General features: G+C 44.5%; 5 protein-coding genes across 5 annotated transcripts; all 5 read left to right on the forward strand.

Moving 5' to 3' along the window:
* The first annotated feature begins 387 nt into the window (after positions 1-387).
* On the forward strand, positions 388-615 carry LOC136949526 (uncharacterized protein C14orf132). Its single transcript, XM_067243839.1, has one exon. It carries the CDS (start codon positions 388-390, stop codon positions 613-615), a length of 228 nt encoding a protein of 75 aa, XP_067099940.1.
* An 11,969-nt stretch (positions 616-12,584) lies between these two features.
* Positions 12,585-14,623, forward strand: bdkrb2 (bradykinin receptor B2). Its single transcript, XM_067243794.1, has 2 exons — positions 12,585-12,665; positions 13,582-14,623. The coding sequence occupies exon 2, from the start codon at positions 13,589-13,591 to the stop codon at positions 14,615-14,617; it is 1,029 nt and encodes a 342-aa protein (XP_067099895.1). The 5' UTR covers positions 12,585-12,665; positions 13,582-13,588; the 3' UTR covers positions 14,618-14,623.
* Positions 14,624-16,133: 1,510 nt separating this feature from the next.
* On the forward strand, positions 16,134-17,401 carry LOC136949496 (B2 bradykinin receptor-like). The gene has a single exon (XM_067243793.1). It carries the CDS (start codon positions 16,139-16,141, stop codon positions 17,177-17,179), a length of 1,041 nt encoding a protein of 346 aa, XP_067099894.1. The 5' UTR covers positions 16,134-16,138; the 3' UTR covers positions 17,180-17,401.
* Positions 17,402-18,242: 841 nt separating this feature from the next.
* Positions 18,243-21,562, forward strand: bdkrb1 (bradykinin receptor B1). Its single transcript, XM_067243792.1, has 2 exons — positions 18,243-19,387; positions 21,498-21,562. The coding sequence occupies exon 1, from the start codon at positions 18,243-18,245 to the stop codon at positions 19,326-19,328; it is 1,086 nt and encodes a 361-aa protein (XP_067099893.1). The 3' UTR covers positions 19,329-19,387; positions 21,498-21,562.
* Positions 21,563-22,758: 1,196 nt separating this feature from the next.
* Positions 22,759-23,730, forward strand: LOC136949591 (psychosine receptor-like). The gene has a single exon (XM_067243947.1). It carries the CDS (start codon positions 22,759-22,761, stop codon positions 23,728-23,730), a length of 972 nt encoding a protein of 323 aa, XP_067100048.1.
* Positions 23,731-24,645: the final 915 nt, after the last annotated feature.

Consider the following 24,645-nt stretch of genomic DNA (forward strand, 5'->3'; position numbering starts at 1 on the left):
TGGGCCCGGGGAGGAGAGGTGAGCAAAGGAAAGGATACAGTCGACGAGAGGAGGAAAGAGAAGGGAGGGGAAAAAAGACGAGAATGAGAGGAGATGGGAGAAGCGATGAATGGTAGAGAAGAGAGGACATTTCAGAAGAAGACAGGAGATCAGAAACCAGGGAGGGCAGGAGATCATAAGAATACACTACAGCACAGGGCCCTTATTTCCTTTCACACACTAAGTATGAATTTGCTATCAGTAGAAACATCTCTGGGGGAAGGTACTGTAGGCATACTGAAGTGCTCTCTATGGTTTGCAGTTCATATATTCTTTCTCTTCTCCCAATCCTTCTCTCCCTGCTCACCCCGCCCCCCCCCCCCCCCCCTTCTCTTTCAGATCCCCGTCATGACGGGGGCCTTCATGGACTCCTCGCCCAACGATGACTATAGTGGAGAACACTCGCTCTTCAACTCCTCGGCCAGCGTCCACGCCGCCAATTCCACGGCCTCGGCCCAAGCCCAACAGGAAGAGCAGCAGGCCATGTCCAGCGATGCTGTGTGGCTCTGGATCGCCATTGTGGCCACCATCGGCAACATTGTGGTCGTGGGAGTGGTGTACGCCTTCACCTTCTGATCCCCTCGATATCCCCCCAGGGCTTCCAAACTCACCCCAACAACTCGAAACTTCCTGTTGGGACTGTGATAAGAGGACAAGAACAGATGGATTCTCCCTGTGACTCCCTAAAGCAAGTCCCGTAATGCAAACAATAATTATGGGATTATGGATTAAGCAGTCAGTTGGCAGTTGGCAGTACTAATCATACCAACGTCTGCATATTAGGGAGGGTAAGAATAGGCTGTGTTCACAACAGGTTTATACAATCCAACCCAGTCTATCAGTGTTGTTTCATTGAAATGCAGAGCGGCGAGAAGAGAGAGATTAGAAGGGGATTGAGATGAAGGACGAACTGGACCATCTTAAATCCCCCCTACACCAGGCAATTTAGGAGAGCGCTGCTTGATCATTCGGCTGAACAGAGGTGGTGAATCATTGTCAACATCAGAAAGTGGTATCAAAGAGGGGATTACTCCAGCAGCAAACTGGGTAAACACAGTTTCGTCTGGAGTATTGTTGTATTCTGGACCATCAAGGTTTGGTGAGGGCCCTTCTTTTGGCAGATCATTGGTAATGCTGATTGATGTTAAATATTCACTGCTGCCACATGCTTGTGTGACAGCTCGTAGTCGCGCTGCGCGACCGTCCTCCCGATCGTTCCCCACACTGACACTCGAACTCGCTGACTCGCATGCGCAACTAATTACAAGCTGCCGCAGGTGGACTGTATTTATACTTGAGGAGTGAGTATAACCAATTCACATCAGTTACAATTGTGACACCTGATTTGTTCAGAACGAAAATGTCTTCACTTTTCCGGCAGACCAAATTCAAGACGTTTACAAGAGCCTACTGTTATATCTACTGTTGATGTATTACTGATGTGGCGTGAAAGGGTGAGACAGAAAGAACCAAAGCACACTGTAGGCCTAGATCATGTAAAAGGAAAACTGCTCTGTACTGCTCACATATTCGGATCCCAGATAACTATTCACCCCTTCACTTACATGGAAGGAGGAACATTTCTGACCGAGAAGTTGTGTGTCTATCAATCTGCAATTTAAAATAGAGATTCTGGGACGGAATTAGCTTTGTGCTGCCAGGGAGTCCAGAGGCAGACGTTTCCATGGAGATTAATCCTCCACCTAATTGACAATGTTAACTTTGTTCTCCTCCAGACACACGCGAGAGCCTGTCACGTGGGTGTTCATGAAAGTTAAATGACCTCCCAGTTGAATAAATAAACACATACAGACAAGCCCAGGAAGAAGGTAACCTTTAAAAGCTAGCAAAGTGACATCATATTCTGATCCTAATCATCGATTTCCATCTGCTTCCTGTTTAGAAAATCAGACAACACACACTTAAAACTGCATTAATAGAGCAGTCTCAAGCCATGTCTTTACGAGTCTGAATTAATTATAATGTTATTAGATATTAGATTTAGGAAACATTTCACGATCCACTTGCAAAATATACAACTCCGTTAATGACTTTATCAGTCTAGCATATGTATAATATTTCCCTCCAAGAGATGAGGTGTTAATATCAACAATATCTACCGCATAAAAAGAAAGACTTGGAATAGTTTGTTTTTATTCAGTAATGTTTCTTATGTGATATGGAAAAAGAAGACTTTGTAGTTATTTCTAGGAATGTTGTAGAGGGTTTCCCATGTCTTGGTGTAAACACTGTCCATAACTGTTGTTGATGCAGTGTAAGGATACATTTCATTCACCGACTTTACATTCCCTAGCTATGAAAGAACTGAAAGAACATTTTGTTATTTAGATCCCTAAATTAGGAGGTAATATTGTTGACAGAAAGTCTTTTTTTAAGACTGTAGTTTTATTTTTATTAAGAATTTGCCGTGTAAGTGTTCAGAAATGTTGTAATTCACCGACACAATACTCGTTTTTGTAAGAACATGTATTACTAATAAAGTTTCAGGGTGACTGTATTGTACTGTAAAGAAGTTTCTTAGAATTGTAATTGTGTTGGGAAAGGTGCGTGTAGAGGGAAACAATGTAAGATCTATGGACATCTATGCCTCTAAGGCTCAGGAGCACCCCTAGAGGCAAGTTGAGACCGTCTCAATGCCAGCAGCTTCAAGTCACTGCGAAACAGCACTTTGACAGTTTCATGCGTTTTTCAAAGACAAGTTTCTGGCTGGTGTGTCACATTGGCAGACATCACTTGTGAATGCTGAGCCTCCAGGTAAGATTGATGCGAGGGAGAAATGGCATCATAAGTCATTCTGACACCTACACGCCTGCCTGGCTGTGGTTCGCTGTCACTCTCTCACTGATACAGGGAAAAGAGGCCTTGCTGTGATTTGTCCCGATAGGCTTCATCTCCCAACCACATTGATTAGGTCACATTCTCGCCTTTCTTCTCTCCTGTCCTCTCTCCTCCCCTGCTCTCTTCTCTGCTTTCTCTCATTCCTCCTCTCTCTATCTTCTCCCCCCCCCCCCCCTCTCTCTCGTTTAGTAACCTACTTTCTATCGGGTGCCTCCACATCGCCACAGGCTTGTAACACCACATCAGGAGGCAACAAGAGATGATCTTTACTCAACCTTGATGATAAGCCCCTGCTCGCCTCTCCTTCCTAGCTGACTTTGGATGTGAAAACTCTGAACGGCTCACCGCCATCTTAGAGAGAAACAGCTCCTGAACAGTCTCCTCTCTCCTGATCCTGTATGTTGGAAGCAGGTAACCGTTGACCCAACACACGCTAATTCATGTTGATAGATGCTAATAAATGTGGTAGCAGGTGCAGGTGTATGAGGGACCATTCGAGCTAGTGGGTTCTGATTCCAGGGTTTGTTCCAGATGAGGCAGCCTGGTAAATAATAGATCATCAGGGTTAATTTGAGCCCGGGGTCAGATGCATTAGTCAGGTTTCTAGAGAAGGCCTGCTGCAACCCACTCCACCCACCTACCCCCCCCCCCCCACCATACCCAACCCCGGAGTCCCCCAGGATGCAACACTCCAGCTCTCTCCTGTCCAATCAAGGCTAACATCTCGGTAGAGAGGTGCTGAATATGCTAATGTGTGCCAAGCACCATGGACATGTCTTGTCAAGCTGTCGGTTCAGAGACACTGCAGATTCACTCAGGGGCATTCCCTCAACCCACCACCTCATTGGAGGAGCTGAGTGACACAAACTCCCCATTAGCATGTGTATAGAACACATTTATACAATACATTACATAAACATGCCAATATTAGATTCACATTACAGAAACGCCCAACAAAATAATATATTCTTTTTCAACACACATATAGGGTGAGAGAATACATACATTTATTTATTTTCACATCCCCAACAGCAGAACAGAGTTATTCCATGATAATACATGTGTGCGTGTGTGTGTTTAGGTGTGTGTGTGTTGGAGGCAGAGTGGGCTGGGACAGTGAAGACTGTAGGAGTGAGGGGGCAGGGTGACAGGCTATCTAAACTAATAGCCACAATTATTAAAAGCCCTTTACTAACTCTTGTTGTCTTGGGATGCCATTCTTACCCACTCTGATAGCAGAAAGACCCAAACTCAGGCAGGCATACCAAATCAATCTCTCTGCAAATCTTTTCGACTGAAGCACCAGGTACTGTAGTCAGCACTTTAAAGTTTTTATGTAGGTTGCACATTTCTTGGAGAGTGGATCCGGTTGTGAGCTCTCTAACACGGGACTTGATGCATACCTCTTACTGGATCTTCAGCTCATTTGTGGGCCAAGCCCTGGTCTGGGCTGTCAGACATCCAACAAGTCATTACTGAGAGACATGAGGGATCTCCAGACTCATTAAACGTAGCAGGGCGTCCAATCAGAGGGAGCAGCATTGACCGGCCTCGGTCTCAGGTGACCGAAAAAGGGCAGCAGATAACTTCAGACCACTTTCTCTTGACTCACCTGAGACTGCGTATGAAAGAGACAAAGCGAGCAGTGTACAGTAGAGGTGGAGGAAGCAGGAGTAGATTAATGACTCGCGCTGAGACCCTCTCTCGTGCACGCCCCCCCCCCCCCCCCCCCCCCCCCGCACATCTAAATCTCATTGCCAATCTCCAATCAAAGGCTTTCCCTGTGGAGCTGTCAGCATCCGGACAGCCTATTCACCTATCAGCCTCTGTCAGCACCATGACGACGCCTTTGACGACCGAGGCGGCAGTGGCTCACCTCACACGGGGGACGAACGAGGGGCTGGAAAGTTAGGACAATGTTGTCGCTGTGTGTCAGCAGGCGGGAGATCCGTGCAACGTCTACAGTATATCATCTGTAATCCCCGCTGACGTCTGTATGATGAATGTTATTGAAGCTAACTGCTTCGACGCAATTGTAATAAAGGCTTACTGTCCGGGTGGCTGCCTTTGTGATTGACTGACAACTGTCAGAGACTAGAGGATAGGAGATGTCAGGGGAGGGGAGTGAGGGGAGGAACAGAGAGGAAGGGAGAGAGGGGAGTGTGGAGAAGGATGGAGCTGCTCTTGATTAAGGGAGGAAGGAGAAATAATTTTCAGTTTTGATTCCATGAAAACAGTGGACTATGATTGGGACCAGCACCTTTGGCCTGTGTGGCTTCCTTCACTAGAATGTTCCATCAAAGAAGGTTAATCTCACCTACAGCAACAATCTCTGCTACCCTTGTTTGCTAATTAATTAATACAAATATAATATGCAGTATTCATTGCATGCAGCAATGAGTGCCATTTAGTGCTTGGGTCCTTACATAAGAGTTTGGACTCTTATGGACTGGGCTGAGTACACTCTGAAATGAAATGGATTAAAACCCCAAAATATTTTAATAATACCCAAAACTGAACATTTTGAACAACCCACTTTGTTTAATTCAATGAATTGATTAATTTATGAAATTAAGGGATTCAAATAATAGATTTGGTAGTTCAAACCCAAATTAAGGTCTAAATCGGATTTTATCGTATACAAATTCAATGATGGTTGGTGGAGGGATTTTCTGAGGAGGCTGAGTTGTAAATTGAAATGGATCATTAGCTATGACAAAACGTGCAGATAATATAGGCTATAAAGACTGACAACACCTTAAATCATTCCCATTACCAATACTTGTCAAAGTCATATTCACACTAATATAGTAATCAACACAGTTATTCATAAAATATGCTTCATATAAGAATCCTTTCAAAGTTGGACAATCTAATCCACTGATGATGCGTGTTTTCAATGAGATTCCAATGAGATTTGGTAATTCATCCTCTGAGTGGGATGATTAGTAATTGAGAGATTGCCTCATGATGCAGATTGTCCAGGGAAAAATATTGTCCTGTCATAAGCAAAACACACAAGAGGGGGGAGGAAAAATGCAAATGTCAAGGAAGTCAGATCTAATAAATTTCTACATTAAGCTCTCCTTTGTTCCCCCAAACTCACAATATGATAGTGTGCCAGTGCTTGCAAACTAAAGGAAAAGAGAAAGGAAGATTGTATAAAAAAAGAGAGATTTTCATGTTGCCCAAGGGCACTGCTGTTCCCATCCCTGATGTAAGGCACTCGTTGGCAAGGCACCATTACAATCAGTCATTAATAAGAACTCAAGCATTGCCTGTCACTGGAACAGCATGCCTGTACTCTTCCACTACAGATCCTGGAAGCTGGTACAGCACACTACTAAAGTGCTGTCTGTCTGTAACAGTAAGTAAGCAGGGGGAGCTGTCTCTGTGTCTGTCGCTGTCTCTGTCGCTGTGTTTGTCGTTGTCTCTGTCGCTGTGTTTGTTGCTGTCTCTGTCGCTGTCTCTGTCACTGTGTTTGTCGCTGTCTCTGTCTCTGTCGCTGTCTCTGTCGCTGTCTCTGTCGCTGTGTTTGTCGCTGTCTCTGTCGCTGTGTCTGTCTCTGTCGCTGTCTCTGTCGCTGTGTTTGTCGCTGTCTCTGTCGCTGTGTCTGTCTCTGTCGCTGTCTCTGTCGCTGTGTTTGTCGCTGTCTCTGTCGCTGTGTCTGTCTCTGTCGCTGTCTCTGTCGCTGTGTTTGTCGCTGTCTCTGTCGCTGTGGCTGTCTCTGTGTCTGTCGCTGTCTCTGTCGCTGGCTCTGACGCTGGCTCTGTCGCTGTGTCTGTCTGGCAGTCCCAGTAGTGATTCAGTCGTGATGGGACTTCATGAAAGAGAGCTGATTTAACCACACAGCTTGTCATCCAACAGAAAAGGTTGTGACCCCTGCACATGAGCCCAGTGGAGCCTGGCCGAGGTACCCAGGGGCCTGTAGGGGCTCTGCAGTCTTGCAATCTTTGTCAAGATTCAATGTCTTCAGAATAGATAAGGGCTCAGACCACTGACGAGAGGCTGCCACTCCCTGACGGCAGTTGGATTTGCATGAGAGGGCTGTGGCCCTGTCACAATGTAGACTGACATCCATCAATCTCGGCAGCCCAGCGTTCACTGTCAAGCTCCATAGTGGACCTCTTACTAAGCTGCTGGTCAAGGGAGGTGGAAGCCACGGTATATTTTATACATGAGAATGGAAAGAGAGACAGAAACGGAGGGAGGCGAGGATTAAATACTAGAAGGTATGCTGCTGTCTTCTGCCTTTGTTGATTAATATCTGAAGCTGATGCACTCACAGGGAGAAGCAGTGAAGATTGATAGTGTAAAATATTGACCATTTTAGCCCCACCGTGAAACATTATGAAGTTTGCCAAACAAGCCTGTGTTTTTGTGTTTCAGGCATTTTCTGTTCCAATCTTGCACTTTTGATTTATGACTAGGTAAGTTCATCTTTTTGCGATACTGTAAAAGGCCAAGCCAGGTGCTGTACGTGTAATCCCATTTTAGAAGGCACCATTAGGCCGTGCTGCACACTGTTGGCTCACCTTAGCATTTAGTTCAAATTACATCTTAGATACCTCATACTCAAAACAAACCATACATTAGTGAACCCAGACTAAATCGAATCTGCACTGACAGTTAACCTGATAAGGTGTGTTTTTGTGCAAGAGAGAGGGGAAAAGAGAGAGAGAACACAGAATGACAGGCACATGCTTGCTTTTATTTATGACACCTCTATTTTGTCCAGGAGAGGGCACTGTAATTATTAACAAAAATGAAAAAATCAAGGAAGCCAAGCAGTACTGTGAACAGCAGTGCCACTAATGATTATTTTGGTTTTCAATACTATATGTGATAGTATGTTGTCACACAGATTTGTGTGACAACACAAATGTTCAGTCTTTATCAGAAATCCAGAGGCCTGTTCCCCAAACCAATTCCATATGGACATTTGGGTTAGATAACCCTGCAACAAGCATCTCTGTTTACTGATGTGGTTAAAGGTTTCAGTGGGGAAAACACTTGGAAACATCTTTCGATTGCAGTTTACATTCTCCGTATGTTAATTGATTCCCAGAATTCAAGTAGGCCTGACAGGATGCAAGTGAAGTGTAAATAACACGTTTGATGATGATTTGCCACAGTACGTTCATGTTTTGCCAAGGTGACTAAGTGGTGCACCAGGGATAACAGTCGCCTTCACAGTTTACCTTGCACCCAAAGGCACAGCTCTTGTAAACACTCCCACACAAAAAAAACAGAGCACAAGATAGGGCCATAAACATAAACACACAGTTTTACACCCCAGTGAAAGATCTCAAAGCTGCTCTGGGTGAATATTTGAGGAAATACTCATTTTACAGCTACATTTAACTGGACTCAAGCAGGTATGACTATCTCGTTCCAATTAGATGACACCATGAATTTGGGGGCTGGAGTGGTTTCTTTTCAAATCAGTTCATGATTGTGTTGCTTTGTGTGTGATAAGAAAGAGGACTGCTAAGTGTTTTCATCATCTCATGGTGAGTCAGTGAACATTTTCAAAAGAAATCAAGTTTGTTATGACTCCTCAAACAGACTCAATCTGCTCATGTTATTCCCCCAGCCCTCATCATTTTATCCCTGTCTTGCTTTGCCTTCTCTCTTTATTTTATTCTTTTCACCCTCTCCCTTGATGTTTGTATTTGTAGTGGTGGTCGGCAGCTGTGAGCCAGGGATGGAAGCCCAGATAAACATCTTTAACAGAGGATAGTAGTCTAGTTATGGTGTTGGTGTGGGTTCTGGTCCAGATCTATTAGTGGCCACAGTCTCTCAGATGGGAGGCCCAATAGTTCCCCTTAGTTTCAGATGATGGGCCTGGAAGGGGGAACCATGGAGGTTATGTAAAACAGAGTGGAACATATGTGGGAGACAGGAAAAGGCTGGAATCAGCATGTTGGAAGAATGGGCTCAAGGATGTCACCACGGCGCCCAGGCGGAATGTTGTGTTCCACGACCACACCCTGAACTCTGAACCACAGTCTGACAGAAGAGTCTCTGAATGAAAGTCCCAGATACTTCTCTGATACTTATGTTCTTCTTTGAGAGGTTCAGGACCTTACTGTTGGTTTAGGTCATGGCATACTAGTGTAATACTACTTATTTGATAGGTCTTTGGGTCTTGTTTACTCAAGTTAATTTGTAAAGGTTTATTTATGTTTATGAGACCTCATGGTTTTAATTACTGTAAATGCTGACCACAACACACTCTTGCATTTATTATGAACACTACAACACAGCATAAACAACTGCAAGCTTTATCTTCTCCAAAGCTCAAGGGCATTTACTAGCATTGTTATGAGTAAGCTAAGGGAGTTGACTAGATTAATTGAGTTGTGAGAGCAAGAAATCTACATAAGTTTCTTTCAAAGGCTGTGGGAATCCTGACTGAAAGAGAAACGTTTGTCAATGTCTTAAAAGAGCTTCAAATAGATCCCCTGTCTTTGCCATTTACTTCAATGCCTGTTTGTGGCGCACTCTAGTGCAATGTCCATTGGCTGTGTCCGTTGGCAGGGAATGCGAGAAGTAGTGCCCGTTGGTGATGAATGTGTGTATATGTATTACTTCCATGGCTCTATCATCATATCAGCAGTTCGTCATGGTGGCGAACCCTTTAATAAATATATATTTATATCTCCGGAACCCCTCATCCAAACATCTTGTCCTATGTCCTATGGTCTTAGTGAATTTCAACTTCATACAATGCCAGGTTCTCGAGATGATCACAGACAGATACCATACATAGACACACACAGATCCCTGCTTAGGAAGTTAAATGTACCATTAGATTCCTCTATTGTTCTCATAAACAGATGGTCATCAACAGGAAAAGAAAACATAATTACTAATATCTATTCCCCCTTTTCCAATACCCTGCGGCTTTTGGAGAGCTATTTTTCCTGCCACAAAATAATCAAGTCTGTGAAGAATTGACTGACGCAAAGTTGCCTGAGGTTCTCACACACAGAACCAGTGCAATCTCCAGCTTCTGAAAAGACTGTCTCAAGAAAACAGAGAAGTAATGGATATCTTGTTTGTCTTGGCAGGTAGGAAGACCGGGTCTATTTGATATCCTAGACATGTGTGCATGGGTTGGTTATAATATGATTAATTAGTTGAGCATTGTTGTGAGGCATTAGGTAATCACCGATCGAACTGATTCTCCTCCCATGTGATCAAATGTGTCAGACACTCAGTCTTGTGTGTAAAGTCTATGGATAAATTCACTGTTATCATTCATGAATTGCAAGACCTGTAGGGCAGCATAGTCTTGATTAGTTTATTCCCCCCACATCTGACAATTGCAATTCTATTTAGTTGTAAAAAATTGCAATCAAAACAATTCTTAACGTCTCTTAATTGTAACCCTCTCCTTTATTCTTTGCCAAACCCAACACTAGTCACAACTCACTATCACAAAATGTGTGAGAATTGGGTTTCCCTGTGGACATTAAGGATGGAACAAAAACCCTATTGGAGACTGCTTCTGGCTTATCTCTGTCACTCAGAGATCATAAACATATGATTTCACAGAAATATTTGCATTTCATTACAGCTACCAAGAGGCAAAGCTATGAGTCCTTGGTAGAAAGAATAACAAAAGAAAAATACTGATGATAACCATTGATGCAATTGCCCTGTTTTTTGATACAACCTTATTCATAAGACTGATGTGATTTCCCAAATATTAATATTTAGCAGACTTGTTGGAAATGTTGTATTATTCAAGCTTATTTCTCAGTTCAGTAGCTTCTGTTCACAAAAGAACTTGCCATTGTCCAAAGGAACTCGACTGCTTAGCATGTGTAGTGCTGGGCAAAGCGATAATAGTTTTCATCTTGCCTATGGAGTAACCCCGTAACCCTTTAGGAATTGCATAATGTTAACTGAGTTGCAAATGTAAACATTTACAAAGAGCTACCTGTCCCGTTGGGGTACATTATGTGGGATTCTTTTCTGAGAGATTATGTTGTTGATCATTCTGACTCCTGATGGTTTGATGTGGCTCAAATGAGAGACGAAAGGTCAGCTCTGGACACCAGATGGGACCATCGTTGGAGGGTAACTGGGCCATCACTTCTACCTTCACACCCTGCCACACCACCTGCTGAACCATCTATCTCAGGGGACATCTGAGCATGCAGTGTCCCCATTTGTTGCAATAAACTCATTTTCAGAGGAAGAAGAATGGTTAAATTGATTGTTGCCATTTCCAGACCAGGGAGTCTGGAGTGACATAGATTTGTTATTAGATCATAAGGTGAGAGGCCGGCTTCCATGTTAGGCATATGGTTGTGCAGTGTGTGTCCTGTCACAAGATGGCAAAAAAAGAACAAGGTGGCGCCACGATCCATAGTGCTTTAGGAGTCAATGCTGTTAGCACCATTCAGCAGCTAAATGGCGCTCTCCTTTAAGTATCAACAAGAGGTCAACAACCACTTTTCCTATGTGGCTGATCTTCCTTTGCATTTAGGAACAGTACCAGCAGTACTGGCTAATTGCTGGGTGCATTTGCACTAAGTGCAGTAGGATTATTGACCAAAAAAAACTAATGCTCTTCCAGTAACTCCAATCTTAAACTAACTCATGGTCATCTTATATGAAGCACAGCAATAACGCAACATAAAACAGCATCCACATCAAAAAGCACTTATTGCTGACCAATACTTAAGATTATGACAGTGATGTTAAAGGTTTATACCAACCCTTTGAGTGATTTTAACCAAATTAAGGCCATGCTGTTACCAATTACTGTTTCAAATTGATGCAAACTTACGTTTTTTTCTGCTATAACCAGTTTATGATCCCTCTGTCTTTCTCTGGCGGCACTTTAGCTGTGTTGGACCCCCAAAGGCCTGACAGTAAACACACATTCTGTGTGTGTAACAGAGACCTCAGGGACCTCCCCTGACACTTATTAGAATCATATATTAAACAACACAGATACAGTGGTGAGGGTTAAACACAAGATGTAGACTACCTCAATATGTAATCAGTTCATAAAATAAGGGAAGATTAAGTATTGGCTTTGATATGTTGAATACAAATAAATGAACAACTCTTCCATTTACATGAACTCCACCCTTTAAAACCATGTTAGAGTATTTTTGTGAAGATTTACCGAAATTTTAGTTAAACCGGTAATTCCCCTGTATGTGTTTAAAGACAATTTACTTTAATAAACTCAAGTCTGAAATCCACAGGGCAGGATGGAAGCCACACAGGAAGGGTCACTTTCACTCAGCATCCTGTCCAGGAGATCAAATCATTTGCAAAACAGGTGATGAGTGAAAGAGTCAGGGTTACATTGCCTGAGACTGCGACGTCTAATTCTGTACAGGCACTGTCTTCAACAGCAATCTGTCTTCATTGGCATCAAATGCAGGATGGAAAGTGATGGAGACTGACCGAATAGAAAAGTCAGATGCATGATAACTCGATTTTTGTAATCAAATATTTTGAGACAAAAATACATATCTCAGACTTTTTCATTTTTCATTCTGAAATGTTCAAATGGAGTTTAGGAGATTACACAAGTTGGAAGAGAAGATGAAATAAATAAAGAAGGTGCGGGACTGTGAGAGTGACATCACGTCGATCTCAGGTTCCTCCTCCTTTAAGAGAGCGAGTCTGTGCCGGGCTCAGAGTGGAAAACACAGCAGCAAAGGAAGTCTCTGGATTAGGCTGTTTGCACATCTGGATTTCTACTCAACAGTGAAACTGTTCAGAACCTCAAGGTTTGTAGCTGCGATTTTATTTTTTCACAAAAGTCAGTACATCGGTAACAATAGGTGGTCGTTTTTTTGTTGTTGACAAAATTGTCAAATTGGAGGTTACCCATTTTTTTGTATTGTTTATTTTTATCTTGTTGAGATTATGTCAAACATTTATAAGGTAAATTACAACTTGATGGTTTTTACCAAGCTTTCTGAGGGTGAGTCAGGAAAGCTGACAGATAGGATACTCTACCAACAGACATGGACTTATAACTATTAGCACATGCTTGACAGCACGTAAGGGTTAGGGTTAGGCTAAACAGACACACAATCAAATCACTTTCTGCAATGTCCTTCTGATTGCGTTTTGTTGTGTATTACGATGCATAAAATTAGGTATTATATATTTCGAATATATTAAAAACATTCCAGGTGCAGATGCAACAGCAATTTTTAATGTTTTCATCATGGAAAAAATAATTTTGTATTACCCTAGTTCAGTGGTCTTCAACCCTGGACCTCAGGTCCCACTGTCCTGTAGAACGATGAATGGATTGTTATCAAGCTCTGAAGCCCGAGCCATTCATTTGAATCAGGTGTGAAGCAGGGAAACATCTAACACATACAGGAAAGTGGGCCCTGAGGACCAGGATTGAAGACTACTGCCCTAGTTCAACATTTTTCTAATAGTACTATCTGATGTGATAACCATTGATGAGAGGGTTAACAGTTGTCTACAGTTGTAGAGTGCATGCAAGAGAAAATAAAAAAAGGGATGGTGCAATTTAAGAAGTATGCAAAATGTTTACACTAAAATAGATCCTTTTAATCTATGAGCCACTCCATGAGAACTCCATGAGCCAACACAAATATTTCTTATCAAATTATCTTATTCCAAGCCAGCATAGTAACAGTCCCAAAATGTGTATTCCTACAGCCTGCCAATGGACATCAACACTACAGACTTTACTCCTGTCAACCACACCAACACTAGTGACTGCCCCTACACTGAAGGTTGGGAATGGATCCGGACCATGCAGCCCGCTTACATTCTGTCAATCAGTGTGCTGGGAATCCTGGGAAATGTATTTGTCTTGCTTGTGTTCTGCCTACACAAGAAGGCCTGCACGGTGGCTGAGATCTACCTGAGCAATCTTGCAGCCGCTGACCTCCTGCTGGTCTCCTGTCTGCCCTTCTGGGCCGTCAATGTGGCGAACGACTTCAACTGGCCCTTTGGAAAACTGCTGTGTCGCCTGGTCAACCTGGGCATCAAGATCAACACCTACTGCAGTATCTACTTCCTGGTTTTGGTTAGCGCTGACCGCTACGTGGCACTGGTCCACACTATGTCCCATGGCAGAATGCGTCGGCCCTTTTATGCTAAGCTGGGCTGTTTTTTGGTCTGGGGTTTGGGCCTGTTTCTGGCGTCCCCAACATTCATCTTCAGGGCTGTCAAGTACTTCCCAGAGTGGGGGGTGAATGCATGTTACCTTGAGTACCCCAAGCATACAGAGCTAGCGTTTGAATTGCTGCTTGTAGGCTTTGGGTTCATAGTCCCCGTGTCAATCATCTCCTACTGCACGATTCAGATCATCCAGGCTTTGAAGAGCCAGGCCATGCAGAGGTTCCATGCCGAGAACACTGAGATGAAGGCGACTCTGCTGGTTCTGACGGTGCTGCTGGCCTTCCTGTTCTGCTGGGTGCCCTTCCACGTGGTCACAGCCCTGGACCTGCTCGTCCGGAATCACGTGCTGGAGGGCTGCGAGCTCAGCTCCATCCTGGAAATCTGTAACCAGATCTTCACATACCTGGCCTTCTTCAACAGCGTGCTGAACCCCATCCTCTACGTCATCGTGGGGAAGAACTTCAGGAAGAAGGTGAAGGAGCTGTTTGAGCAGATGAAGCTGAAGAGGAAGATGGCTACTGGGTCCACACGGTCACAGCTTTCATCCACTCTGAAAACCCTGACATGAGCCTGAGAGTGTGCCACAGACACAACATATACAAAAACATACTTGAACCAGCTTCATAAGTACTTTAGTTTTTTTACTAGTTCGAAAAGCGAGAATACATTTGTCTCCTTTTCAAAGTATTTAGTAAGCCAGGAATTATTAGGTAAGATAGTGTATAGATTCTACAATCTTAAAATGCTGTCTGATAGCTACAGAACATCTGTAGAGCATCTGTTCTAAAGATTCCAGCTAACCCATCAGTCTCTTCATATTTCTGTCAGTTGCAAGCCTAAATGAGACACAAACTGTTACCTTCAGAATAGATACTTTGGTAAGCTATGATAATTTGCAACATCCTTTCGATCACATGACTCTCTCACTCATACTATTTTATTATATACAATTTGCAGAAATCATGAAATCTTTGTACATTGATTTTGATTTATTTTATTTCATTTTGATTTTAATATAAATCAATACAACACACTTACTCATGAGCCAGGTTATTATATAAAAGGGATTCTCGGATGAGCAAACAAGGCTTTGATCCCTATCTCACTCGTTATGAAAATACATTGCAATCAAAATGTGTATACCGGTAATTAAGGGATCTCTGACTTCAAACACCTAGGCATGATAAGGGATTGTTTAACAAAGTCTGCTGGTCTATATAGTATATCACAGCTGTGCATTACTGCATGTGACTCTGAATTGTCTTTTTAGAGACATTCTAATGTGAGACAGATTTGTTTCCAGTGTTTGTGACGTTTCTATGGCTAAATTAGATAATGTGTCACAGTATTTTTGTGGTTCTTTGTCTGGCCTGTGTGTATAACACTTTCCAATCCCAGTTTTACAGGCTAGACATGTAGTCAGAGCTGACTGTGGTCTGTGTATCCTTTCCTTGTCCCCAAAACTACAGCTCGCCCTGCCAAACAGGAAATCAACTTTAGAAGCCTGTTTTTACTGAGGTGGCAGACATTTGAGTAAATACAAAGGGAGAGAGCAGGGGGGAGTAAGAAAGACAACAAGAGCCACACCCAGAGTGAAGACCTTGTCGAAAAGAAATGTTACTTCACCACAGTGGAGACTTGGTCTTGGCAGACAAGAGAAACTTTATGAGGGAGTTACAAAGGTCATGTGTTATAGTAAGCATACAGTTATCGCAGAGATTGGCCATCTGTTACTAAGTATAGTAGTTTATGAAATGAGCCAAGGGGCTCTCCAGTGGCGACAGCACGTACATGGTCTGTGTGCTATGATAAAAGCATCAGTCCTCTCGTGCCATCCATTAAAATCCATTATTCTTCGTTTTTCTTTGAATATCCATCGACACACAAACGCCGCTGCACACTATTCTCACTCTGTTGACTTACTTAAGAGGTTTTTTCATCCATTACACGTCCGTGACAATTAGTGACGCTACCGGATGTTCATTTAGAAAAGCACGTGGGCACCCACACACACACACACACACAGAGTCAACCCTCTCTCAGTCTAATCAACTCTAAGGGTGACCGCAGTTCGAACAGGCAGCATCTCATGGAGGTCTTCGATGTTCCAGAAGGGGAGTGCAACCACACAGACTCCTGGGAGTGGGTCTACACCATGCAGCCGGCCTACATGTCTTTGATCTGTGTTCTCGGTGTGAGCGGCAACATCTTCGTCCTGCTGGTCTTTTGCCTCCAGCGGAGGTCCAGCACTGTGGCTGACATATACCTGGGAAACCTGGCTGCCGCAGACCTCTTCATGGTGGCTTGCCTGCCTTTCTGGGTGGCCACTGTTGTCAGGCGCTTCAACTGGGCCTTTGGGGAGCCACTCTGCCAGCTGGTCAACCTGATCATCGGGATGAACTACTACTGCAGTGTGCTGTTCCTCACCCTGGTCAGTGTGGACCGGTACTTGGCGCTGGCCCGACCGTTGGGACAGTGTTGTCTCAGAAATCCGGGTGGGGCCAGGGCTGTGTGCCTGGGAGTGTGGGTGGTGGGAGCTCTGCTGAGCCTCCCTGCCCTGCTCTTTCGCTCAGTCCGATTCTTCCCTGACCTGGGCGTGGAGGGGTGTTACATGGCGTACCCCCACAACGGCTGGAGGCTGCGCTACAACTTGACGGTCAACCTGCTGGGGTTCCTCCTCCCCGTCCCTGTGGTTTCCTTTTGCAGCTTCCACATCCTGAAGGTCCTTCAGAACAGCCAGGAGATGAGGAGAGCCAGCAGGCCGAGGGGGCGGGAAAAGAGGTGGGCCGAGAGGAAGGCGGCCCACCTGGTTCTCATTGTGCTTGGGGTCTTTGTCCTCTGCTGGCTACCTTACCAGGTGGTCATCTTGTTGGACACCCTGCACTACTACAAGTTCATCTCTGGCTGTGGGTGGACCCATGTGCTAGACATCAGCACCCAGCTGTCTACTTACCTCGGATACAGCAACAGCTCTCTGAACCCTTTCCTCTATGTGATCGTTGGGAAACACTTCAGGCAGAATGCGAAGGCAGTGTTTAAACAGATGCTGTGTGGTGGGACATGGAGGAGGTCCAGCCACAAGGCAAATGTCAACTCAACCACTAGATACACAGATTCCACCAAGGTATGATATCAGAAATGGCTGTGGCTTTTGCTTAATAAAACCATGTGAACGATTGTTTTGCTTTGAAATGTATGTGCATCATTATTGAATTATATTTGTTTTTCGTTTAATTCAACCTCAATAAATCATAACTTGCTTCTGACCTTTAAAACATGCTTGTGTGTAAGCTCTTACCTTTACCATTATGACGTACTGTTATTTGTGTGCAGATATCCTCTATTTGGCCCAACCTATGACATAAATAAAATAACTTATCTTGTATATTCAAGAATAAACATTTACAGTGACAAAATAAATGTTTTTCTTTTACTCGAGTATTCCACTGGAACATCAGCGACAGGGAGCTGTGAGTTGGTGTTCTTTAACACGTTTAGACACATAAACGTCTGCGAAGGCGTGGAGGAATGCTCTTCTGTATACATTTCTTCGCTGTGGTGGTGGAGATGTCCCCACTCCCCAGACTGAAGCCTCCAGAACAACAGCGCTGCAGGCTCTGTTGTGTTGTGGGACGCCAGGCTGCATCTTCTGCTCGACACAAACACATTTTGTCGCACCAGCTTGAGGTAAGATTTGTGTGGACTGAAGTTGTGATGATAAATAAGGATGTGATGTGACAGGGATCACAAAGAAGAAAAGAAGAGGTGTAGAAAGGGATAGAATAGACAAGTACTGTTGGTCCCAGAGGGGACGTGGTGATACTGTTTGGAACTGATGTTTCTGAGATGGAGTACACAAATCTTGAGAAAGTATCTTGTCTTGTATTCTTGTTAGGCAGGCCTGTGTATTCATTTGGTAGCTTGTGCTATGACGCAGAAATTACCCTTTGGAAGAAAAATATAATTCCTTCTTCAGTGGAAACAATTATCTGTGCCTTTGTTTATGTCTTTGCCAACTGCCTGTTTCTGATTTCTCAATGAATCATCGCTATACATGTAAATTGTGTATTTATGTATGTTTTATTACAAATATTATTATTATTATTATATTACATAACATTTTACATATTATGTAGTTTTTGGCCATGCTTGTTACTACTACTTACAGCTTTTCAAATGACACCTCATAGATCATGGAGCCTTTGGGGCTTGTACACACAGCCAAGACCCTGTTTGAGAACTCCAGCGCTCTTCCCACTCCCACCACCACTGAGACCTTCTTAACTCCAGAATGGGTCCTGATCTATGCCATCATTCCCCCCTACCTTTTTATTCTGAGTGTGCTGGGATTCCTGGGTAACTCCTTTGTGTTGTTGATCTTCCTGCTCAGTAGAGGGCGCTGGACTGTGCCTGAGATCTATCTGGGGAACCTAGCCCTGGCTGACCTCCTCCTCTTGGCCAGCCTGCCCTTCTGGGGTGTGACTATGCTCTTCGAGCACAACTGGCCTTTCGGCTCCTTTCTCTGCAAGGCCGTCAACCTCTCTGTCGTTGTCAACTTCTACACCAGTATGTACATGCTGGCCATGGTGAGTGTGGACCGCTATTTGGCCCTGGTGAAGACCATGCAGGCCAGGTGGCTGAGGAGGACACGCTATGCCAAGTCGGTCTGCCTGGGACTCTGGGTGTTTGGAGTTCTGATGGGCGTGCCCACCATAGTTCACAGGAAGGTTGTGCCGTGGAGTCAGACTGAGGACTTCAAGGCTTGCCAACTGGACTACCCTGCCCATTCCTGGAAACTGGCCCAACAGCTCCTATTGAACGTGGTGGGCTTTGTTCTACCTGTTCTGGTGATTGTCTTTTGCAACTTGAACATAATCAGGACCTTGAATAAGAGGAGGGAGTGTGTTTACACGCTGGACGCCGCTGACAGGAAGGCCACTGTTCTAGTGCATGCCGTGACCATCCTTTTCCTCCTCTGTTGGGCTCCCTTCCAGTTCTTCACATTCCTGGATTCACTTTGCGACATGGGGCTCCTGGATGAAGAGGCGTGGGACCTCACCTTGGACATTGGCAACCAGTTCTCCACGTACCTGGCGTTCCTCAACAGCGGCCTGAACCCTGTGCTGTATGTCTTTTCCGGGCAGTACTTTAGGAGGAAAGTTAGCGCCATCTACAGGAGCAGACATCAACACAGGGGATCTGACATGACTATGCAGCGACGCTCAGTCGTTTCTACCTATCTTCACAAAACAGAGCAAATCACACCTGTGGTGATGTAGACACACCATCCCCTGACCTCTCCACTCGGAGTCTATGGAACAGCACAGAAGAAAACAATGTAAGAGAAAACAATAGATGTTAAAGGAGTGTTTTATGGCAGATTGTTGAAAAGAATGTAATTGTTCAACCTTGTCTGGTCCAGATCATGAGGCATGTGTGTTGATGTATTTGAAGAACTCTTTGCTGAAATGATTTGCAGTTACTTTTGGTAAACGTCTCTTGTTGAAGGAATCAAGGGGACAACATAGCCAGTATTATTAGTGTAGGTGACTGCCAGTGTGTGTGTGCATGTGTATGCGTGTGTGAGTGTGCATGTGATTTGTGACTGCTTTCCATACTGTAGGGTGTCCAAGTGATTGCACATGACCACCCACATATATTATTTGCATGTGCAGGTCATCTGCTTTTGTACGTATATCTACTTGTAAATCCTGCCGGTATAGTCATAATTCTATAAAAAGATATAGCAAAAGATATAGCACACAGGGAAGTGAGTTGTGGTAAATATGATTCCCTTTAGAGTACAACACGATCGGCTGTTGATAACATCCCAACTTTTTCACATTAGAGTAAGCTCACCCTTGTTCCACAGTTATGTAAGAATATGTTTTTAGCTTTCCTAGAACCCTCCTGTCAACCGTTCACAATACAGACTCCTAGACTGCCAGCACAGTTCTCCAGTACAGATGAGAAAGAATCCATGACAGTCTGCAGGCTCATGTGTTTATCACACGCTTCAAGGTGCTTTGCTCAACTTTCACATGACTGGCCCCTGAGCAAGTCCAGAACCTGAAGAGAAAGCAAAAGCATTCCAGCCACTCACAGTTTGGGTTCTTTGGGTTATGAACACCATAAAGGGTGTCTTTCTATATGATGAGATGAATGGTAAAAGTGTTGTACACTGTAAATAAACAATTTACTTATGTACCTGTACTTTCAAACCATTCTGCACAGGTCAACATGCAAGCCGTACCCTAGAAGGAAGGTGTATGCTAGTGTGTGTGTGTGTGTGTGTGTATGTAAGTGGGCTTGTGTATAATTAGGCACCTAATTAAATATTTGCTTGACAAAAACCAAAGCACACAAGTGGGATTTCGATCCTTACAACAAGTTTGCAGGTATGGACTCAGTAGGGTGATGCAGTGGAGTATATGTCCTGTGTTGAGAGCCGTCACCCAATTAGGCTTGTGCATGACCAGAGTTGATTTCCAATTCCTATTTCCAGCTGTCCAAATCTAATAACGTGGACTATTCAGCATCATTAGCGAGACTGGACCAACCTCACCAACTCTGTTTTGGACTGCTCTAATCTTGTTTACAGTGTATGAAGCCATCGCTTCTTGAGGTTTGTTATGTCTATTGCACACAGAATAAACACAATTAACAGGCTACAAGACTCTAAAAGGAGGTAAGCAAGTTGAGTCGTATCAGGGCAGTAGGTTGCAGTGATAAAGCATTTGACTGAAAATCAAGAGTTCACAGGTTCAAATCCCTCTTTGTTGGACACTTTGCATAAAAGTGTCTGCTTAATAAACTCATCATTACAGTAACTCTTCCTTAATCTGAATCTAAATGCTGCCAGAATCCTTTCTCCCTCAATAACAAAGCCCCAGAGCGATGGCCAGATAAATCGAATCCCTCTGTTGTTTAGAAACATCCAGACTTTTCAGAAAGAAAGAAAAAAGAAACGCTGGGTTTTTTGGAAGGTTAACATGTTTATCTTTCGCGACTTTTGACCCAGCCTGTCTGAGAAGCATGCGTCTGGCCGTCTGCTGCTGTGAAAACAGCCGTCGGAGCCGGCCTTCCAAACCCCGTCTGTTTCTCTCACGCCCATCGAGCTGTGGTAAAGGTCTCCGTGTTGCAATTTGTCTGATCAAATGTTGACAGAGGAGAGGAGCCGGGGGGTGCTGGGTGATGCAGTGGGTCTGCTTGGTGTTTGTCTTCCATGCCCTGCACATTGTTCTCCATTACGCCTTTATCCTTGATCTCACAACCATCAGTTTCTTTCAAAAAAAACTGGCATCACCTGTCTAATAACACTGTGAACCACCAGAATCAGAAATATATGTGATTAGTGAGGACCGTGAACCACATCCTAATCCGTTTAGTATTGCATGTTATGAATAAACGTAATAAGAAATGTTAACAAGAAATGTTCCAACACACAGGGGCGCTGCAGGCCTTCTCTTCCAGTGTCCTGCTGATCCTCCTCACCTACTGGGTGTCGTTCCCCCCCGGCAAGGTCCTGATGCTGCTGGGAGCCCTGCTGGAGGCTGGTGACTGTGCCATAGCCTGCAGGCTAAGGGACCCCTGCATGGTTCTAGTGGCCACCACAACAACAGCACCTTGCACACAGTCATACATTTCCTGATTAGCTTGAGTGCCAGAACAGAGATGAGGAGAGTGATGGAAGGGTGCCATAAAGGATTCAGACAAATATGGCCGTCAAAACAACCAGGAGTTTCCACGGTTGCATAGGTGGACTTCACTACTGGTAGGAGACGTCCTTTACAGGACTTCATTAAACTCCTGAGGTAAATTGTCAGAGGTAATACATAAGATTGCAGTGACTCACAATATAGTAAAAAAGAACGTCATACTAAAACGTAATAATAAAATGAAATAGCCATTTTAAATGGCAAATCTTAGATACCCCTCTTTGCCATGAGAATAGGGTATAGATACAGTCACAAGCTGACTTCTTTATATGCTCTTTTATCAGCAGGAACACAGTATGTCAACATTGGCCGGTGATTACGTATTGACAGTACAATATTAAGTATATTCACCTCTCATGTAGACTTGGTAATTAAATCTATACTGCAGAGTCCACCAGCCTTCTGTGTTTGTCTCTTGAATATTGTGACACACTAGGTGACTTATGGCAGGGTGGTTGTTAAGGAAACAGTGGCAGCCCCTTCCTGTTACTTTATGTTGAGCAAGTCGCTGTGTGAGGGATTTATCAGGTTCACATAGGAAACTTGTTTGTACCAGACAAGAATTTTACCAGCCAGAAAAATTGATCCGCTTTTATATGGACGGCTTTTGTATAAACCGTAAGTATGAGTTTCATGTGTCCATATTTCATTCAATAATTATTCTGTAAGATATAGCTTCCATACTTAATATGAATGACTTACTCAGCTTATATGGACGCTGTGTCTACTGGTGACCCTGTGAGAAAAAACATCAATTGTAGAAGCTGTTCATATGTTCTACTATAGCTGAAACTTTGATGAAAAAGAAAAATCCCGTACAAGACAAGACAGTTTATTCATGTGAGAAGGCTATAATCATTGTTTTTTGTAAGGGAATTCTTTTTAGTGGACCTTTCAATACTGAAACTAAGATGACTTATGCATTTCAGTTTGCTTTATGTGGTCATAAACATTGTATTGCCTTGCTGTTTTTCGAAGGTGAGACCACAACATGAACTCCACTTCTGGCATGGATAGTTTCAGCCTATTGGCCAATCTGACCGACTCTGAATGTATCCCCGTAGAAGATCCAGACAAGCAGAGGGCTTTTCTGGTGTTCTACCTGACCCTCATCATCATCTCTATCCCCTCCAACACCTTCTCTCTCTATGTCTCCTGGCAGCACATCCGTCAGAGGAACGAGCTGGGAGTCTACCTGTTCAACCTGGCCCTGTCCGACCTCACCATAACCATGGGCCTGGGCCTGTGGACGGACTTCATCCGGCGCGGCGCCTGGGTCCACGGCGGCTACGTGTGTGTCCTCTGTGTCTTCCTCCTCTTCACCAACTTCTACACCACGGACGCATTCCTCTGCTGCATCGCCCTCGACCGCTACCTCGCCGTGGTCCACCCGCTCAAGTACCCGTGGCTGAGGCGGGTCGGCACGGCCGCGGCGGTCAGCGGCGGCATCTGGGCACTGGTGATCTGCTTCAACGCCGCCACCATCGTCTGGGCGGACGCGTACAGCGACGCCGGGCGCGCGCCCATGTGCTTCAACGTGTTCCCGCTGTCGCGGAGGCAGGCGCGGGTTAACGTGGCCCGCCTCGTCTTTGGTTTTGTGCTGCCCGTCCTGCTGGTGGCCTTCTGCAGCTGGGGCACCTGCATGGCGGTGCGCTCCAACCGGGCCACGGAGGAGCAGGAGCGCCGGCGGGTGTCCCGGCTGCTGGGGGTGGTGCTGTTCACCCTGGGGCTGTGCTTCGGGCCCGTCCACGTCATGATGGTGCTGCGGTCGCTCCTGGAGGAGTGCGGGGACCCCGCCTGGCTCGTCTACTCTTACAAGATCAGCATCGCCGTGTCGTCGCTTAACTGCCTGGCTGACCCTCTGCTCTACTGCTTCTTCACCAAGACGGGCAAGGCCAGTGTCACCCAGGTGGTCCTCTTCCTCCAGGGGAGAAGAAAGTCCCCAGACCAGGTGGGGGTTTAGGGGAACATGGGACATCTGGCAAATGTTACCACTCAAACTGACACTTGACTTTGTCTACTTAGGTCTGCCAAATGATGCGTTGGATTAGGGAATCCGAATGCTCATATTAGTTATTGATTGCATGTTCAATATGGATTTGCCAGTATGGAATGAAACCTTTCACCTTGATTCATCATACCAACCTAATGTGTCTGTTTAACGTGCCTTACTAATGCGCCACACATCTGTGGGACATCTCCGACTGAAAGCAAGTGTACGTTCAGAAGAAACTGATCCTACCTTATCAGGACCACCCCAGAGTACTGTATATACAGTACAGCAGATTTACAACTTGGAACACGAGTGAGTTTGTTCAAGAGCTCATGTTAGTGTTAGCCCTGTTAGCCAAGTCTCATCCTTGCTTGTCCAATCGCCTTGTGACAAAGCAGAGGAATGTGTTGTGTTTGCATTTTCACTTCAGTTTTACTGTCCTCTCGTTTCTTTGTGCACATGCCACTGTCTCAGAGGTGACAGACTTTCCATCTTCTCCATTCTGGTAAAAACATCTTCTCTCCTGATGACTCGGTCTTATCTCAACACTCCTTTGCAATAACTGCCGCGAGTTGGTAAATGATTTGGGTATGATTGAAAATTCTGTTCAATACAAACCAGGGGAGTCGTTAGACCCTTTTTACTGGGGCACGTGCCCCAGTATAAATCTGCTGTGCCCCAGTAAAATCTAAAGTTTGAGTTTTAACAATTTACTTTATTAGTCAGTGCATTAATTTAGTTTGATAATCCCTGAAAGAATAAACACAGTTTCCCAATCAAAGCAGTTTAACTGAAAAAAAAATTATGCTCGGAGAATTCCATGTCAGCACGCTCTTCTGAGCTTGCCAGATATCCACTGCAGCACACACACAGAAGTCCAGGTGT

The sequence above is a fragment of the Osmerus mordax genome, chromosome 9 (assembly GCF_038355195.1).
Source record: "Osmerus mordax isolate fOsmMor3 chromosome 9, fOsmMor3.pri, whole genome shotgun sequence".
Classification (NCBI taxonomy): Eukaryota; Metazoa; Chordata; class Actinopteri; order Osmeriformes; family Osmeridae; genus Osmerus; species Osmerus mordax.

What these genes read in the sequence shown, in the direction of transcription:
- bdkrb2 (XM_067243794.1), top strand. Translation starts at nt 13,589, where the DNA reads ATGGACATCAACACTACAGACTTTACTCCTGTCAACCACACCAACACT.
- bdkrb1 (XM_067243792.1), top strand. Translation starts at nt 18,243, where the DNA reads ATGGAGCCTTTGGGGCTTGTACACACAGCCAAGACCCTGTTTGAGAAC.
- LOC136949496 (XM_067243793.1), top strand. Translation starts at nt 16,139, where the DNA reads ATGGAGGTCTTCGATGTTCCAGAAGGGGAGTGCAACCACACAGACTCC.
- LOC136949591 (XM_067243947.1), top strand. Translation starts at nt 22,759, where the DNA reads ATGAACTCCACTTCTGGCATGGATAGTTTCAGCCTATTGGCCAATCTG.
- LOC136949526 (XM_067243839.1), top strand. Translation starts at nt 388, where the DNA reads ATGACGGGGGCCTTCATGGACTCCTCGCCCAACGATGACTATAGTGGA.